The sequence below is a fragment of the Alligator mississippiensis genome, chromosome 5 (assembly GCF_030867095.1).
Source record: "Alligator mississippiensis isolate rAllMis1 chromosome 5, rAllMis1, whole genome shotgun sequence".
NCBI lineage: Eukaryota > Metazoa > Chordata > Crocodylia > Alligatoridae > Alligator > Alligator mississippiensis.
Window position 1 is genome coordinate 65,451,863 of NC_081828.1, and position 20,295 is coordinate 65,472,157.

General features: G+C 44.9%; 1 protein-coding gene across 3 annotated transcripts in view; it reads right to left on the reverse strand.

Annotated features, from left to right (window-relative positions):
* LOC102568208 (complement factor H-related protein 3) overlaps positions 1–17,680 on the reverse strand; it is a 43,662-nt gene extending 25,982 nt beyond the window's left edge. Inside the window, exons 1-7 of one of the 3 annotated variants that reach the window (XM_059728426.1) lie at positions 17,484–17,680; positions 15,812–15,988; positions 14,975–15,163; positions 14,521–14,703; positions 13,323–13,526; positions 10,312–10,482; positions 398–574 (exon numbers count right to left, since the gene is read on the reverse strand). In XM_059728426.1, the coding sequence (XP_059584409.1) occupies positions 398–574; positions 10,312–10,482; positions 13,323–13,526; positions 14,521–14,703; positions 14,975–15,163; positions 15,812–15,988; positions 17,484–17,544 (1,162 nt within the window). In that variant the 5' untranslated portion in view covers positions 17,545–17,680. The remainder of the gene's footprint in view (positions 1–397; positions 575–10,311; positions 10,483–13,322; positions 13,527–14,520; positions 14,704–14,974; positions 15,164–15,811; positions 15,989–17,483) is intronic. The other 2 variants (XM_059728425.1, XM_059728427.1) reach the window with 2 other exon arrangements.
* Positions 17,681–20,295: the final 2,615 nt, after the last annotated feature.

Genomic DNA, 20,295 nt, shown 5'->3' on the forward strand with positions numbered 1-20,295 from the left:
ACATAATAAAGTTCCTCTTCATTGTCTCAGAATCTACAGGTTTGTCATGAAATCTTGAACTTTATTATCAGAAGGATATTTTATAACCAAACAACTGGGCTCCAGAATTTCTTTTTATCTCTGTTTTAAACAGATGTCACTTACTTGAATCATCAGTGGACGAAATTATTAAGTCCTTGCTCAGTTTTTACTGTCTCATTGCAATCACTGGGAATAATTTGGGAAAGCATTTGAGAAGGAACTTTGTACCCATTGTAAAATGAACAAAGCATTTGAAAATACGTTTCATTTTTGTATTGTAAAACAAAATGTCATGACCTGTTTGGATTAAAATTTGTTATAATACAGTTTTGGTTCTGATATTTTATAAACCTCTTAAGGTGCAAAAACAACATACAGACACATTTTGGAACAGGTATCCAGCCATTCTTGGTGCATTGAGCTGTGTTCCCACTGAATGAGTCAAAGTGAAATCCACGCTTGCAATCCACTGTGATTACATCCTCTTCTCTGTATATTGTCTTTGAAGGGACAAAACTACCATCAGCCACTTTTGGAGGATCACATGTAACTTCTAAACAGAAAGCAACACACAAGATTAACAACTGGAAATGGGGCATTAGTGCATCTCTACAAGTACAGATAAAGGCACAATGGGATCGAATGCACAAGGCACACAATCATGAATCAGCTCCCATTGTAGCTTATTGCCTGTACAGGGGGACCCTGTTCCCACGCTTCCCCTGTACCAGCAAGAAGCAAGTTTCCATGGCTGGGGGCCCCCTCGGCTGATTGGGTTCCCAGCCAGGGGCTGCACCATGCACCCCCATGGCTGGGACACCTCATAAGGTATGGTCTCCCAGAGCTGGGAGTTTTCATCAGGTGACAGGACTCTCAGACACAGGGGGTCCTGGCAACACATTCAATTAGTGGTCTGATAGGAAGCAACTACAAAAGATATTACACGTATTTTGTAGAATAATTCTACAGCTTGTTCTGCTTCTCATCACACCATTAATTAACTGAATTTGTAAGTGGGCAACCACCTAGTGCATGATTAACTGATTAATCTCACTTAAGTGTAACTTGTAGATAGGACCTCAGACTGTAAATTCAACCCCTTCTTTTCAATGATTTATACTGCACTGCTCAGTGTAGACACAGTTACCTTTAATAGGTGATGTAGGGTCATTACCTGATTGCTAAACACTTTTCTTGTTCTAACAGTATATCTCCTAGTCGGGGAAGGTCTGCGGCTGAAAAGCATATTTGCTTGCTATATCCTAACATGTTCCTTGACCTCTACAAGTAAGTATTATAGAGCCAAGCGGCTCCTGTAACTTTAAGGGTGAAGGAGCAGCAGGGAGAGCCCCAGGAGGAACAAAGCTGCCCATTATGAGCAGCCAGGGAGCAAGTACCTCAGAATTTACCTGCTACAAGTACTTACTGCTAAACCAGCTGCACAGCAATAGCGCACTGGGCTAGTGCCCTGCACAGGAGACCAGCTATTGTTACAGCAGAGGTCAGCAGTAAGTTTCCCGGGGGTTGAACTGGCAACCTAAATCAGAAAGCACCTGTGGTAACTCAGGGCATCACATGACCAAACGGGGTGGTGGCTTCCAGCCATATAAACCCAGGGCCTGAGGCACAGCAGTCAGTCCAGCTTCGGGAACTGCTGAGGGAAGAGCTCCAGGACATGAGCGCTACAGAGAAGCTTGTGGTTGCTGCCTGGACTACCCTGGGATAAATGCAAATAGAAATGCTGCTGATTTCCAGGGGACTAGGACTCAGGGTAGTGTGGAGTTGAGTGATACAGCCAAGGACCTGGGGTTACATCTGGGGATTTGTGTTATAGTCAGAGGGCTTCTTTTGGGTTACAGTTTTAGACCGGGGGGTGGGAGGAGTTCAGAGGTCCTATTATTACCCAGGAGGCATGTGACTACTTTGAGTCCTGCAAGGGCTCAGGCTCAAGGTGTAGCCAGTGGCTTGGCAGAGGGGCCAGCTCTCAGAGGTAGGGCCCAGCTAAGGCCAGAGGGGCCAGCACCCAGAGAAGGAGTAAGGTAGTCTAGAGAGGGGAAGGATCTTGGGCCAAGAGACCTGGAGCAGGCTCAGTGCCCAAAGTGGGGCTGAGATAGGGCCAAGGGACCCAGACCAAGCCATACTGGGCTTATTACCCAGGGCAGGGCTGAGATAAGTACTTTAATTCTGGTCCCCTTGCCCTAATATAAGTGCTGGTGCCTAGAAGCGAGGCCTAGCACAGTGGGCCCAGGCTAGAAGGCCCAGCTAGAGGAAAGGGGTGGAGGCTGAGAAGGCTGATGCCCCAGCAAAGGGAATAGAAGTGCAACAACATCTGTGAGGTATAGGCATGATGTAAGGGGTAGTCTGAGCTACATATTTAGCCCTTAAAGCTACAAAGGCCCTGGGGCACAGCTCAAGGGCAAAACTCAGCTCAAGGGCAAAATTGAAACCAGTGGGGTCTGGGAGGGGCTTGTGGCTGAAGTTGAGTAGGGCTTACTCTAAGATCTGTGGGCATCCTCCCTTCTTTAATTTTTTAATAAGAACAAAGCATGGCAGATAAGGAATTGAAGAAAACTATCTTAGAGTTCAAGCCAGGCAGGAGCCATATTGCCACCATACCACCATCATTTCACAGCACCCCCTTGATACCCAGTCCTTTTACACTTCTGTATAATAATGCCCAGTGAGTGGTAGATCAAGGTTCTCAGCCACATCTCTTACTTGCTAGCAATGTGCCCTAAGTACCATTTCATAAGGTAGGCAAGACCAAGAACACTCTCTAATCCTGCTGAGAAAGCTTGCCCATAGCAGCTAAAAGGGAAAGATATGTGAACCCAAAAAGAGAAAATAAGATATGCCATGTTGGGTCAGACTCCAGAACCATCTTACTCTGTATGCTGCATCTCACTGTGGCAATATGAATCCTAAAACCTCTTGTCACCCAAAGAGTGAGTTTTGTCCAAAACACAATAGACTTTCTATGAAACCTTAAAAACATATGCCACCTTCACAGCAACACCCTCCTAGCCACCACAGACATTACCAGCTTATATAAAGGAGGAGCTATAGCACTGGAAATGACACTGAAATTCAAGATCTCATTGACATGAAATGGAAAGCTTACTGTGCCTGGCAGAACGTCATCAACTCTGCCATCAAGAAAAAATGCACACCAATGAGCAAAATCAGAAGTGCAGAGGAGAACACACGAACTGAAGAATGAGTGGTGGGTTCAGAAATAACAAGAAATGCAACATTTTTCTGACATTCGTGGCATCTTCAGTGCTACCAAAGCTGTCTACAGCCCTAGCACTCAAGGCCTTAATCCTCTAAGATCAAAGGATGGAACACTCCTGAAAGACAATGAATCCATCAATGCTCACTGGAAAGAACATTTCCAGGACCTTCTGAATCATGACTCAACTGTCAAAGAAGATAAGATCAACAACTTTCCATAAAAAACAGTCAGAGAAGACCTTGGTTCGCCACCTACCCTAGCAGACGTCGGGAGTGCCATCAGGGAAAATGAAGAATAACAAAGCAGTCGGTGTCGACAGAATACCTGCAGAGATTTTCAATGGAGAAGAACAATTTACACGTCAGCTTCATGTCCTCATCCTTAATCTGGAACAAGGAAGAAATCCCAGGCGACCTAAGGGATGCCTTGATTGTTACCGTCTTCAAGAAGAGGGACAGAGCTGATTGCAGAAACTACTGAGGCACCTTATTGTTGGCCACTGCTGAGAAAGTCATCACCTGTATCCTCACTAACTGCCTTCTCCCACTTGAGGAAGAAATTCTTCCAGAATCTCAAAGTGGCTTCCGACCATCTGGAGAAACTGCGGACATGATCTTTACATAATGTCAAATCTAGGAGAAGTGTCATGAGCAAAATTGACCTCTATTTGGCCTTCATCAACCTCTCTAAAGCCTTCATTCTGTAAATCGTGAAACCTTATGGAAAATCCTGTCCAAAATTGGCTGCCCAAACAAATTAATCAGTGTTCTGAGACTTCTCCATGACAATATGTCAGCAAGCGTTCTTAGCAACAGTGTGGCAGGACAGATCCTGGAGGTAAGGGCAGGAGCTTAAGGGGATGGTTTGAAGGCTCCTGGTCCTGGGCATGACCTAAAATTGCACCTTGCCAGGAGTGGGTGGCCCAGTAGAGTTCCCAGTGGTGCACCAGTGGGCCCCCAGGAAATGCCAGGCCATTTACCACCCTGGTGAAAGGCAGGTTGGGGCACCTTAACCCCAGCCCCCACAGTAGTGTGAGTACTAGGGGGCTAGACACACCTACAGCCACTTGAGCCCAAGGAGGGTGTAAGACCCAGAGGGGGCCAGGCACGTCTACGGCCACCTGAGCCCCCACCGGGGAAGGAAGTCCCGTGGCCCCAGTGAAGGGGCAAAGATGAGGGGCCCCAGTGAGGGGGTGACCAGAGGGCTGGGAGCCCAGTATGTGTGTACAAGTGTGTAGAGTTGCCCTGAGAGGGGTCAAGGCAGTTGGGTAAGTGGCTGGTCACTACCCCGGTGAGGGTTGAGGGAGAGGCCCAAAAGATGGTATATCTGCCACCTGAGGTGTGTGCTAGATAAAGCCTATGGCTGAAAGGGCATTCTCCAAGAGGGTGCAAGGTGGTACAAGTTGTCAATGCATAAAAGAGACCCTGTGAGAGGAGGGCAGTATGAATGTGTGTGTGTCTGAGGCCTGACAACGAGGGCTAAGCTTGGTCTGGCTGTAGGCTGGGAGTATTGTGTCATCTGGATGCCACCTGTGAGGCTTGGGCTGCAGTGTAGGGGAGGAATTGAACTTCAGATAGCACCTCCTGGCATCGGGGCTAGAATGGGCAGCCTCCTGCCTAATTAACAGCATAATTATGTATCATCAAGTCATGGCAGATGAGGAGGCGGGCACTTGGAGAAGAAGATGGAAACAGGTGGGTGGACCAACGGCTAACCAGCCCATAGAAAGCCCCCTGTTACAAGTGAGAATCAAACAGAACCATTTGGGGTGAAAATTGGAGTGCAGTAAGGTTGTGTCATCACTGCAACTTTGTTTTCCATCTTCTTCTCCACCATAATGCACCTCATCGATAGAAAACTTCCACCTGGAATTGAAATTGTGTATAAGATGGATGGAAGACTCTTCAACCTCAACAAGCTGAAGTCCAAAATGAAGACCACAACAACCACCATAACAACAACAACCTTTCATCAAAGGCAGACATCAATGTGGAAATACAACACTGCTTGAAATGTATGAGCACAGCCTTTGGACGCCTGAGTAAGAGTGTCTTCTTAAATCATGACATCCTTGCTGAAATGAAGCTCTTGGTTTATCGAGTCATTGGTTTATCGAGCCATTGTCATTCCAACTCTGCTGCATGGCTCAGAAACTTGGACCACATACAGAAGATATCTCAAGAGCTTGGAAAAGTACCACCAAGGGTGCCTTCACAAAATCCTTTGGATTAGCTGGGAGGAGAGATGCACAAGCATCAGCATCTCAGCCGAAGTAAATTCCAACAGCATTGAGGCCATGATCATCCAAAACCAATTTTGCTGGACAGGTCATGTTGCCCCCGCCTTCCAAAGAGAATCTTTTTGCTCATAGTTGAAAGAAGGTCAGCAAAGTACCGGAGGGCAAAGAAAGTATTTCAAAGACACCTTGGAGGCAAATAGGAAGAGGCGTAACATTGACATCAACACTTGGGAGACCCTCACTCAGGACTGACCAAAATGGAGGAAGCTTCTTTGGGAGGGACCTCAATACTTTGAAACAGCTTGTCAACAGGCAGAAGAGGGAAAGAGAAACAAGTGAAAAGAACATCAAAACATCCAACGTAGCAACACAGTGCCCATCACTCCTGGAAACACCCGTTCTCACTGTGACAAGACATGTGGATCTAGAAGTGGCCTATGGAGCCACCTGCAGACTCACTATTAAGATCCTTGGAAGACAATCTTACTTGTTCGTAAGTGATTGCCCATCATCATACCAGCTTATATACCAACATCCCACACCTGGATGGCATCCAAGCCTGCCTTACATACCTACAAGAGCAAGATTACAACTTAGAGTATGGACCTAAAGAAATTACTGAATTTATATGTTTCGTCCTCACACACAGCAACTTCACTTTCAATAACCAACACTTCCTCTAGCCCATGGGCATCAAAATGGCCACACAATATGACAACCTTTTTATAAGCCACCTGGAACAAGAATTCCTCAAGAACTGTGTGGCAGAACGCCACCTCTGTCTATGTGACAAAACTACTATGTAACAATTTGGTTAACATGGTGCCTGCAGAGGGCAGATATCCCATCTCTTTAGGTAACCTGAGTTGGATACATTCCTGAGGGAGGGAGGAAACCTGCTTTCTCTGCCTACATAACTGGCATTACATACCTGGGTGAAGGGCTTAGAGCAATATGCTCCCTATTGTTCTAAGCAATGCCAACATGACTGGGAGGGGACTAGAGAACCTGGTAGTCTAACTGGCAACCAGTGTTGGCTGACAGCCAACAGGTGCTGGCCTTAATTGGACCAGATAAATGAGGTCATAAGATCTATATAAGTTAAAGACCGCCCATGAGAAGGAGCAGTAGCCATGATGAAAACTCAAAGAGAGAAGAGCTGGACCATCTGAAACTTGCTCTCTCTCTTGGACTCATGATCAATGTCCTTGGCTCTGTCCTTGGACCTATATTCAACATCTTCATTAATGATGTGGACACTGGAGTCAGAAGCAGACTGGCCAAGTTCGCTGATGACACCAAACTCTGGGGTAAAGCATCCACACCTGAGAACAGGACGGTGATCCAGGATTACCTTGACAGGCTCAGGAAATGAGCAGATGAGAACCTGGTGGTGTTTAACACTGAAAAATGCAAGGTTCTCCACCTTGGGAAGAAAAACCTGCAGCATGCTTATAGGCTCAGCAGTGCTACGCTGGCTAGCACTATGGACAAAAGGGACTTGGAGGTCATGATTGACCATAAGATGAACATGAGCCATCAGTGTGATGCTGCTGCTAGTAAAGCAAGCAAAATGCTGACTTGCATCCATAGATGCTTCTCAAGCAAATCCCAGTATGTCATTCTCCCACTGTACTTGGCCTTGGTGAGGCCGCAGCTGGAGGATTGCACCCAGTTTTGGGCTCCACAATTCAAAAAGGATGTAGAGAAGCTTAGAAGAGTCCAGAGAAGAGCCACATGCATGATCAGAGGTCAGGAAAACACACCTTATGATGAAAGGCTGAGAGCCATGGGACTCTTCAGCCTGGAAAATTGCAGGTTCAGGGGTGATCTGATGGCTGCCTATAAGTTTATCAGGGGTGCTCACCAGGATCTGGGGGAATGTTTGTTCACCAGAGTGCCCCAAGGGATGACAAGGTCGAATGGTCATAAACTCCTTCAAGACAGTTTCAGGCTGGACATAAGGAAAAATTTCTTTACTGTCTGAGCCCCCAAGGTCTGGAATAGACTGCTGCTGGAGGTGGTTCAAGCACTTACTTTGAATGCCGTCAAGAGAAATTTGGATGTTTATCTTGCTGGGATCCTATGACCCCAGCAAACTTCCTGCCCCTGGGGCGGGGTGCTGGACTCGATGATCCTCCGAGGTCCCTTCCAGCCCTAATGTCTATGAAATCTACGAAATGAACTGCCTGCTTCCAGAGGGAATCTCGTGCGTAAGCTACCTGAGATCTAACTAGGTATATAGCTTACGGTAGCTCAGATGTGCGATTAAAAGGCTACCCAGCCATGCTAGTTTGCTCTATGGGATTTATTTGATATTGCTTTACCCTGTACCCTATTCCAAACCTACTCCTTGTAACCAATAAAGTTCCCCTTTGTACCAAGCATGGGAGACTTATTGGGAGTGGGTCAGATTACGCCTTGGGGTCCCCTTGGTTTGGCTGACTAAGGGAGACCACTATTTGTGCTTCAGACTTAGGGAAGCACCCCAGGTTCTTGAAGTAGGTCGAGTACCCTCAAGGGCTACTAGGCCTGTGTTTCCAAGTAGGGCAGAGCCAGGATCAGTCCAGACCCTGGGTGGTGACTGCGTTACCCCCAGGCTAGCAGGTGTGCTCCAGGAGGGGGTTGGCTAAATGCGAGACACCCCCAGGGAAGCACTTGGAGCCAGGAAGGTGGTTGGGTGCAGTGAAGTGGGTGGCTCAGTGCAGGAGCACACCCTATTGCCCCATCACAAACTGCACCATCAAACCCATGCTATGCTTTAGATATATTAATAACATCATCATTTGGATTGAAAATATGGAAATCAATCAGATATTACAGAAGTAATTCAATAATCATCACCCCTCCATCAAACTCTCTCTTGACTACTCCAACACCACCATTACCTTTTATGATCACTATCCAGAATGGTAAAATACAAACTACCATATACAAAAAACCCCACAGACAAACATACATATCTGCACAGAACCAGCAGTCACCCTAAACACACCAAGAAAGCTGTAACACACAGTCACGCTCTCCAATACCACCAAATTTTCACCGAGGAAAACGCTTGTGATCATCACCTCACAAATCTCAAAAGGGCTTTCACTCAACAATAAAACTCCTACAAAGAAATAGATCACACTTTTGAAAGAGCTACTCAGATACCATGTAAAGAATTGCTGCAGTACAAAAAGAAAATTCCCATAAATTGCACACCATTAGTTATGATGTACCATCCCTCCCTGGAACCTATACAGAAAATCCTCAAACAATTGCAACTTACACTAGAAGAAGACCCAATTCTTAAAGAGATCTTCCCAGAACCACACATCCTACCCGTTAAACAAGCACCAAACCTTGTCAACCTTATCATCACCAGAAGCAAACTTTCTATGGCCCAAAACACACCGAACAGATGCAGACCACGTCGGGACAAGAAATATAAAACCTTGCAACATATCGCCCCTACTGCCACTAACTACACCCCACAACAGAACCAGCAACATTCCTGGAGCTTGCACCTGCAACTCCACAAATGTAATATCTCATTCAGTGCACTAAATGCCCTGATGGAAAATATGTAGGAGAAACCAAACAACAACTGCGTACCAGAATGAATGGACACTTAAAATATATCAAAGACAAAAAAAAAACAATTACCTACGGGGGCACATTTCTCATGAGATAACCACACTCTCCCATATCTCAGTTCTAACCCTCAAAGGCAATTAAAAAAAACACCTTTCGTAGATGAACCTACGAACTTTACTTCATCGACCTACTGGATACAAAAAATCATGAACTAAATAGAGACACTGGATTTATGGCACATTATAACCTGCCTAACATTGGATACCCCACGTAACCTCTCTACAATTTACCAGCTACATTTTATCACCAGGTCACCATTTCCTTTCCCCACCCCACCTGTTCTAACCCATTGTCTGCCACACATTTCCATTTTTACTGACCAGCATTCTTGCATACTGGCTTCTAGCTTTTATCCCATCCAGGAAGAGCATAAAACAACTGCAGATGCTTCCTCTGCCTGAAGAAGCACTTGAACACAAAAGCTTGCAAAGAAGAATTTCTCCAACTATTTCAGTTGGTCTAATAAAAGGTAACAGATTTACCCGAAGAACCTTGTCTGCTGACATCTTGACAAAGCATTCATTGAAAAATCTATCTAAGAAGCTAGGTAAATATGCATGTAGTTAACCTGTACTGAACTTCATAACTATACTTCTACCCTTTTATAGGTAACTCAGCTATGTGAAGACTGCTGTGATTATAGCATAAACACATTCTTTCTTTATAAATAGTTTTATGAGGATTGATAGCATAATCATGACTACTTGAAGAGTAAACCAGAAAACCTCAATGGTTTTACTTCCTTCTCACATGAAATCATTCAGTTATGAATCCCAACCACTGTGAAGTCTTTCCTTCAGAGCATGGATAGATATTGAAATGTTATGTTTTTCTTTTCACTCTCCTCTCTCTACTTCCTTAGTTTATAGACATCAATACCAAACTGTAGCATCCCACTACCTATTACAACACTGCAGTATACAGAGGTAAAATCACTTTCCTAACCAAACTCATTTTTTGCTACAGCATCAAAACAGGACCTCAGTAAATTGTTTGTCAGCTATGACTTTAATGCTTTCAGAATTGCTTTTCTGAATTTAGTCTCCCATTTTGCTGACACACCTGATATACTTTGTGGTTAGATGTACCACCTTCCATTGGCTGCATTAATCACTGAAAATATAACTGACACAGAAATCTGACAATGTACAATATAAAATTAGCAAAAGCTGACCTATACATAATGGGGCTGGTCTCCATCCATCTTCAGTACATACTGCATCTGATCTTTCATTGAACTTAAATCCTATATCACAGTTAAATTGTATTTGTTCATTCTCCTTGTAAAGTCTCCATGGAACCATTACCCCTCCATTCAGAATAGTTGGTGGGGTGCATGTTATTTCTAAAGATAAGAGAAACAAAATACATAAGTACTGAGCTGGAATAAAAGTGATACTAAAAAAAAAAAAATACTAAATGTAAATTTTCACCTGAATGTCCTAAATGTGTTATGTTAATGAGGACCTTATTAAATCTCTTTCAGTCAGTAATATTAGTCATACCTCTAGCAGGAAATATGGCTCAAACCCACACAAGGATTCAGAAACCTAAATTCAGGGTTAGGCATAATTCAAGTGCTAAGCCCCAAATTGCAACCTGCATAATCCAGGCCCAAACTTTGACCCCTGAATTGTCACCAGTGAAGTAGCCTAGAAACCTAGAGTTCTCCTTCTGTGCATACTCAGAGTTACCATCATCCTGCCAGAAGTGACTGGGTCAGCCCTTTTATATCATTTCTAAGCCTGTGTGGGATCTACACAGTAGATGTCCCTCCAGCTGGGTACCTGCATAGCCTAATTTGGTAGGCAATGCTCCTGGCAGCATTTACTTCCACACAAAACAAAGTAGGTACGGCCATCTTCATCCAAAAAGATGGATCGTACCGTTATACATTTTGAAAGCATTTTATATAGGAGGTTAGTGCATTCACCCAAGAAAAAAGAAAAAGAAGTCAAATTACCTTATCCTGAGGGTGTTTCAAACCTTCACTCCCTGCTTTCCTAGGAGACTTCTCTAAGCACTAAAGAATGCTACCGTTCTGTGCTTTACTAAGCTTGGTTAGAGGCACTCTCTAGGCCTCCTGTTCGAGCTGCACAAACTTGCAGGAAGAATCATAGGATTCATGGGACCAGACAGAGGGACTCATGCTTCTTGCGCTCACTAGTCCAATTATTAGGGCACTCATAAGGAGAAAGGAGTTGAGTTCTAGTCCTTACTCCCAGGACTTCTTACGCATTTTCCAAGAAATAGTCATTGGATAAAATGCATACATCAGTCCTTAGAACAGGGATTCCTCTGCTAGGATTCCTCTCTCACTGGTGAATGCACTGATCTCTAGGCTATGGAGTTGGAGCACAACAGGGGCTCAGTCTTAATTTCCTTATTAAAACCACATAAGCAAATGTTTTATTGACTCATTTATTTTCAGAAACTGGAACACTGTTATGGGTTTCCTTCCAAATAAAAAGGAATTCATATTCCATTGTCAGGTGTGGTGTTAAAGCAAAGATCTGTTTAGAAGGAAGATACGACAAATGTGCTGTGGCATAGTATTTCAGGTCAAATGAAAATTTACCATGTTTTAATACTTAAGAACGGAATACAATCCCCTTTCTTTGGAAGAATGCTGGGGCATACATTAAGAAAAAACAAAAACAGACAAACCCTAAATGTTTGTTATATGCTTTACTGAACAAACAACCTCAAAGGATACACAGCCTAAATATATTTCAGTATAACCAATGGTAAAATTCAATATAACCAATGGTGTACAAATGAAGGTGTGCACCTAGGATGCAGGGTCAGCAGTGACTTCTGATTGCTGCCACAATTGCAATAATTGCGCAGCAGACAGGAGTGGAGCATTTCCCCAGAGCTGGCAGAGCCCATGGAGCAGTTCCCCAGATCTGGCAGAGCCTCACTCAGGAAAGGCAGTGGCTCCTCCCCGAGGTGAGATGGGGGCTGGGGCTAGGGGTTGGCGTGGGCTCTGCTGGCCCAAGGGAACTGCTCTGCGGGCTCTGGGAAGTGTTCCACTCCCCAACCCTGATGCCAAGTGCCTCCTCGCTCCCTGAGGCAATGCAGGGGAGTGGAGCAGTTTCCCAGAGCCCGTGCCAGCCTACAGCCCCTAGGCCCCAGCCCCCAGGCTCCAGCCCCCCAGGCTCCTCCCTGCTCCCTCCCCAACAAAGCACCTTCACCACCCTCCCCACCCACCAACGACAGAAAACCGTCTTCCCAAAGCGACTGTTGACAAAAGTCTATGTCTCTCTGTCCTAGAGTGGGGGGTCATGGAGTAGAAGGGCCTAGGGGGCAGAGCCCAGGAGCAGGTGCCCAGCACCCCAGCCCCAGGTAATTCCCCTGTGGGTGGTGGGCTTGTCCTCAGTTGCAAGCAGTTCCCCCTTTGCCTTCCTGAATCCAGGGCCAGCATCCCCCTGTGGTGCCATGCCTGCCCGCTCTGGGTCTTCAGCCTCATGGCCTCAGGGCAAGTGGCAGGGCTGGGCCCAGGTGTATGGCAGGGGACCTGGGGTGGGGACCAGGGCAGGTGCTTCTGTGGGCAGGAAGCTCCAGAGGAGCTCCTCCCAGGGCCAGGCAGGGACCTGCTGTGGTGTGCTGGTGGGACCCAGGAGCTGTGCAGAGCCCTGGACACAGGCCTGGCAGTGAGGGACATGGCTGCTGGTGTTTGTAACCTGAAGGCAGGGGCTATCACAGAGCAGCCCAGGTTGGGGCAGGAGAGACAAAGCCAAGAGCCCTGGTGTTGGGCTCAGGGAAGCCCCCTAGTGGCGAGGCAGACCTGGCACTAAAGTTATTGCTGGGTCATGTCTACATGTGCATTAATGTGTTTTAATAAATTGCATTTGTAGGTATCAATTTTAAGTGTTATTAGCTTAAATTTGCCATTTTTAATGCGCATTAAGGGTACACATGTGTAGACGCATGCCCATAATGCACACTGAATTAGGCTAATGCACATTAACACATCTTGTTTAGATGTACCCTCTGTGAAAAAAAAAAAAATCTAAAGCCATCTAAAAAAATATGAGGACATTTGTCTACACACATTTAACGTGGATATTTGACATGCCTTTTCCTATTTTTACCTTAATTTTCAAGCCTATGGAAAGTATAATCTATCCTACCAGTTCAGAAAGTCACCAAAGAACAATACTTCAAGAAAGGAATCCTTACCTTTATGGCATTGGGGATAAGAAATATTGCCTGAATAGCATTGCACAGTAAAATCAGAAGTAGACAACAGGGCAGGAGGTGCATACCCCAGTTTGCACTTAAACTCAACAAAATCTCCATGGGGGATGTACTGTTTTCCTTTTGACCTCTTACTCAGCTCTATGTCATGGCTTTCCATTTCTGTCACACTGACAGCACATGGCTCTAGAATGAGGAAAAACAGGAACGTTTGATGTCCATTTTCTAATCAGGGTCAGAGAGAACATACAGTATAATGAGGAGATACCACTTTACAAAGTATTACATCCCCCTTCTATTCAAATTCTAGCGGTGCAGTCATAAAATAGAGGAAAGAAAAGATCTATTAGGAGATGCTAAACAAAAATGAGGGATGAGAAAAACAATTTAAAATAAAACTATTACAGGGAATAAAATATTTAAAGCCTAGTCTAAGAGAGTATACATTTTCTTTGTATCTGTGCTACTGTTTTGCATCCTGGTTATTCAGAAACCACAATGATGGATGCAGCAAAAGAATCTGTATAGACCCTGAGCCCTGTACCAGTTACATTCTTCTTTACTCCTGTGCACACATCTATACAGCTGTTAGGTCTCTGTTCTGAGAGCCTAAGTGAAAGTGAGAGGGTACAGAAGTACACGGATATGTCCTTTATATCAAGAGCAAAAACTGAACAATGTATCACCTGCTTCTTTCCCCCCAATAAGTACAAATTCCTTTTTCATTTGTCCATAGACAAAATAACTGGTTAGGAACCTGGGCATTGCCATTCTAGGAAAAATCAAGGTTCATCCAGTTTTGGATTGAACTGCTGACAGTAGTCTGGCAACAGAGGGTTCCTAGCAATTAAAACTAAAAACCCTACAGCACTATTTCTACATGGGTTAAAAACAAGATTTTATAGTCTTTCAAAATCTTTATGGTTTTGATTTATAATTCTGGATATTCTTGTTATACATAAAAAAACCTACTCCTTTTTTTAAAATCTTAGTAACCTCTTCCCTCAAAAGAATGTAAAATAGTCAGGTTTTTAATAATCAAATCACTCTGTGTAACTCCTTTATTTAGTAATATTTTGAATCCAGATAGAGTAAAATGGGTGCCTTTATCCCTATCTACCATTTGTTAGCAGAAGTGCCCTTGAAAAGCAAACCGTTCTGGTCATAGAAGGAATCTTACCCACACAGACTGGTGGGGTTGTCCAGTTTCCATTGTTACAGAAAGATGTATTTTGTCCATCCAATGTGTAAAAATGTTGGCATTTGTATTCCACGGAGGACCCAGAGGCATAATCTTTCTGGGAAAACATAGTTATATCTCCATTATCAATAGCAGGTGGACGTCCACATTTCTTCCCAGTCTCTACACAAAATCAATAGAAACAAAAAAGACATTGAAAGTACAAGGTGATACTTCATGGAAGCCACATCCCAATGGCAGTGTGTGGGACTGCTAACACTGCTTCTGTGAGCAGGGATTATTCATGAGAAGAAGATCTGAAGGATTACGGCAATTATTTATATAGCAGTTTAGGAAGAAGGACCATCTGTATATTTAGGACTTTATGTTGGTTATTTACAATAATCATTACATTTATCAAATTAAACTAGTGAGACCAGGGTGACATACTTACGTGGGATACACAGTGGAAAATGAATATTTCCATCAACACACGTCCTGACAGCAGGAACAGTGAGGTTATAGTCTTTGCTGCAGGAAAACTCCACTGTTTGAGCACTCAGAACTATAACTGTACGTCTTCGGTTATTGCGTAGGAACAGATTTTTCTCCTCCAGCTGCTGCTTAGTGATAGTGCATGGAGCTAAATGAAATCAGGAAAAATATGCTATTTCCAATCAAACAGTCAGTTCCATATATGCACAAGCCTGATCCATTTCTTTTTTCACCACTATTTAAACTAGTATCTCATGCAACAAGCAGATGTGGACAGCTAAGCTGAGAAGTAAGTTTGTTGCCAACTCAACACTTAGGAGTGACCAAGAAACCTCAGTGAATCCATGCAGAGCTTGAGAAGGTAACACCTGTAGTATTTTTATTGTCTTCCACCATCCCTGGAAGGGAAGACATCAGGCATTCCTCAACATCCAATGTCCTAAGTCATGCCATTAAGGTACAGTGGAGGAATTTCAGGAGGGATTTGAAGAGACAAGCAATTCTAGGTACAGGGAAGGAAGGTTGTGCCAACATGATCCTAGATGAAGAAAACATTGTACCCCTGGGTAAAATCCAGTTGTAGCAAATTAAAGAATCACCCAATTTCCTCTTTGTCAAATATTTCCATCAAACACCCCAGTGGAGCTCACACAAGTAATCAGAAGGATGGTACCACTTTCATCCCATATAGGAATAACACATTCTTGGCTATGGAGCCGATAGCCGATGATTAAGCACCAAGGGCTACAGATTCCCAAAAACCTACCTCACCTCAAGCAAAATACTTGCTAATTACCTAGACATTTTGGCAGTTGGGTCCAACTTCCTCCATTACATGTTATCCATTCAGATCCAGCCAGCGTGTACCCAGGGTAGCAGCAGTACTGTACTCTGTCACTTTCCACATATTCTGATTTTTCACCACTTAGAATGTCACCAAAATCCACTTCAGGGGGATGTTCACATACTGGCACTATACAAACAGGACACACACAGAGTGGGTCATCCTAGGTGTAGTCAAGACACAAACACCAGAAATACTCCAGCTTGTTCTATCAGGTTTTGCTAGACAGATTTGGTAGCTTCTGTAGCATACAAATATTTTCCAGAAGACTCAAACCTAAACTTTCTCTCTTGCTCTCAGCAAACCTGCAGCCATTGGTCAAGAGGTTGGAAGAAAGGGCCCAGGTTGCAGGAGGAAGGAGCCTGGAGCACACACCAGGAGGTCACTCCCTGTGGGTATGGCTTCAAGGCTTCTTGGAATTGCAGCCCCTCTTCAATGAGAAGCCAGTTTGATTTCATAAGTGAAGTCAGGTTACTCAGATTGTGATACCAGAAAACAAACCTTTCAGTTAAAAAATAATCTCCTTTGCAAGCAGGTTGCCCTTGTGTCTTTTGTAATTAAAAAACTATTCCATCTCAGCAGCATTACCAGTTTGTAGCTAGACCAGACTAACTGTGTCACATCCAGGCTGTTCACAGGAATTAACTCAGTGAAAATGGCAGAGTGGAGAGGGTAGACCGCTAAGTTGAGAGGATGGTAAAGGTCGGGTAACAATCGGAAGATGGTCCAAATACTAATCTCTTCTAATTAGATGTTAGCCAACCTGCTACTCCCTTTGTAAACCATTTTTGTCAACTGAGGTTACCATTTGTGCATGAACAAGGTCTGATCATGCTAGTGTCTACTTCCAAATACTCATTTTAATAGATAAGGTTTTCTCAGTTATTAGAGCAATAGGGTTGCTAGCAGCTTATTGTCCGGGATCTGGTTTACTTTAAATGATTTCAACAGAATACTAGCATGATTGGATAGCCCCTTTAATGAATGCTTGATGGTCAGAAATCACCCTGGAAAAGTAACAACACTGTGGTGAATATCCTTGAAGGACTGGTTGGGGCCAAAGGCTGGAAAGAAACATTGTCCTGGAGTGTGGTCAGCTGTGGAGCTGAAGGTCAAACATTCCTGGGTGCCATAATTTGTGTTGGAGGTGGAGTTTGCAATTAGAGGAAAATGCCTGCTTGCAGACATGTCCTCCCATGTTGGGAAACAAGGGAATCTCCTGAAGGGGATTCCTCTGTCGTGGGACTGTGAGAGCAAAAAAAAAGAAACTCAGCTAGGGGTTCTCCCTCCTTGCTTGCAGACATGCACCCCATTTCTTTGGAGGGATTTTCCCCAGTGTGTGTCTACAAGCATGGAGGGGGCAAAATCTCATAAGGGCCCCACTGTATTTCCAGCCCATTCCCCATGCTGCTTCTAGAAATACATGAATAGTCTGTAGTTTGGTTTTATTACATCTACCCAAAGAACCTTGCCTGCACATTTTGTATGATCACACAGTAAATGGTTCAATGTAGGTTAATTAAAAATGTAAGTATTGTGCTGGACTTAGGACTTTGTCAGGTACACTGTGCCAAGCAAGGGCTAGTCTAAATGACTGAATATTTTGATGCATTTCATAGCTTACCTTCTGCCTGGGAAGAGTAAGCCCAGAGGATCTGAATGACCATATATCTCAGCAATGTCATCCTGATGATCCAGAACCTGCAACAGCTGACATGGAGTTCTGCTCCTCGTTTGACTCTCCTCAGCTGCTTTGTCAGGCAGATCTTCTTGTGCCTCCTATTGCCACAGCTGTGGCAACGGACTGTTGGTCAACATCAAGGTACACAGATAACATAGGTAAACTCCACCAGGAAAGCAGTCCAAGGTTTGGGTTTTTTTTACTATAGTCTTTCATCAGCTGAAGCTTCCCGCTTACCATTATCTGGGGGACACTTGTACTGAGACAGACAAGAACACCACTTATCTCAGAGCAGTGAACCTTCTGTCAGTGTCAGGAAAAAGAGGTTTTCTTAACTCAGTGTTTCACCTTCAGTAAAGTTAACTCACATGCCCCAGCATGGTATTCATCCTAGCATCTGCTGTGTCCTTCGCTCTTACAGAATAAAAATGTAATACCCTAAATACAGAGATTCTTCTTCTACAGCAGACAGCCAAGGACTGAAAATAAGTTTCCGTGTTGGCCGCATTGTGTCTGGAACCAAGCAGTTTTCTTTTCCCAGGCATTCTAGCCGAAACTAAGCGGGTTAAAGGTTTCCATGGAAAGCCACGTAAACCTTCCTCATTCCCTTTTGACTCTGAGATAGAGAGACTTTCCCTCACTGTCCCTTCAGATTTCTGCTGAACCAATCTGTAGGTTACCCCCATTCCACCTGAAAACCTGTCAAGTGTCAAGACTGCCCATTTTTTCCCCATTTGCCCTTTTCAAAGGCTGTAAAAGGGGAGGAAAGAATTGTCCAGTGAAAACTCTCATCATATAAGTAAAAGTGTTTATCAGATATCGATTAGGATGTAACTGACCACACGGACATTCAGAATTTTGATTGATCACATTTTGTTTTGGTTTGCCTTGGCTTGGCATTTAGGGATTCCTATCACATGCACAGCCTGTCAACATTGTTAATATTTACTTATTTTATCAGGCTTTGCTTCTTTCTTCATGCCCTTCCAGGGTGTCTGAGTACTATTTTAGAATGAATAGTTACTGTTGTGTAGACTCCCAAAAAACCACAGGGCATGGACACTTACAAAAGCAAAAGTTACCTTACATTCAGGACTAGACAGTTTATGGGGTAGACGCTGACACCCACAAGAATGAACAGCAGAAGTTTGCAGCATGCAAATCTGAGGGCAGGCGTGTCTGCTCAACTCCTACACTAAGCAGCGCTGGGCTGGAGCACAGTTCTCCAATTTGCCAAGATCCTTTTGAATTCTAATGCTAACCTTCCAAGTCTTTGCAACCCCTCTCAGGTTTATGTTATCTGCAAACTTCATCAGACAACTTTCTGCTCCTGATTCCAAGCCATTTGTAAAATTGTTAAAGGCACTGGACCCAGAACAGGGTGAAAAATTCCTAGAAACTTCCTGCCGTTACACCATGAATTGATTTAAAGTTACTTACTGCTTGCCGTTTTTCAACTAATTATATTTCCATATAACAGTAATTCTATGCAACTCATGTGTCTCCATTTTACTTAAGGATATATGCCACCATCCTGAGCCAAAAGCCTTTTTAAAAATTAGACTTTGCACAACACGTTCCCTTCATCCACTGAAATAGTTAACCCTCTCAAAGATAGCTTTATTCATTCTGAAGAAAAAAAAGAATCCATGAAATTTAGATGCTTCCTAAAATATTGACAAAGGGCAGCATGTGTGAACATTACAAATAACTAGTTAGTGAACACTGATCTTCTGACCCAGGCTAAATATCATCTCCTAGATGCACCTTATAATTTATCCTGAAGTATGTGCCCGGTATAGAGATCTCTAAATGGCATTGTGCCCGCCTCTGCTCCAAAAGGCGTTCCCGGGCTGCTTCTGCTCGGGTAGCTGACCGGGTCTGCCCTGGTCCTGCGGGCGGACCCCAGAGGGTGCCCCGGGTGATGGTGGCAGACCCCGGAAACTCGCCAGCCACGGCCTTAACTGGACCCTCAGTGGTGGGGGTCCCCCTCGCCACAGCCTCCAGTGCTGTCACGTCTTCGGCGGGCACTCACGGGGCTCCAACCTCCCCTACACCCCGGCCAATGCCACCTTCGGTCGTGGGTCTCTCAGTTTCTTCTAACCGACCCCGCCTTGTCTCTTCCCTCGTCCCCGACCAGCTTGACTTGATGTCTTAAGCTGGACTCTGGTCCGAGGACTACGAGACCCGAGGTCCTGTTGCCCCTGCAGGCTTCCTCCCCGGCTTCCCTGCTGGCTCTCTCACCGGTTCCTTCACCGGCGTCCCTGTCGGCTCTCTCTCTGGTCCCTCCACCGGCGTCCCTGCCGGCTTCCCCACCAGTTCCTTCACCGGTGTCCCTGCCGGCTCTCCCACCGGTTCCTTCACCAGTGTCCCTGCTGGCTCTTCCACCGGCTCTGCAGCCAGTTCCCTCCCCAGCTCTCCTACCGGCTCTCTCGTCGGCTCCGCAGCTGGCGTTCTCGTAGATGCGGCTCTCACCGCTTTCACCGCTCCTGGCGCTGCTGCAGCTTTCCCTGCCCAAGGCAGAGAAACCCCGTGGGTGCCCGCTTGTGACCTCTGGCTTCCCCACGGGCTCCGTGGTCTCCTGCAGCCTCCTTCCTGTGCTCCCGGGGCCGCACTTTATTCCCGCCGGGTGACGTCTCTCGCTGACGTCACCCGGTCTCAGCTGGATGTAAGCGCAGCTAACAAAATGCACGGGTGGTTTCCCGGCGTGCGCTCCTCTGCTGTCCTCGGCTCCTGCAAGAGGTAAGTTAGTACT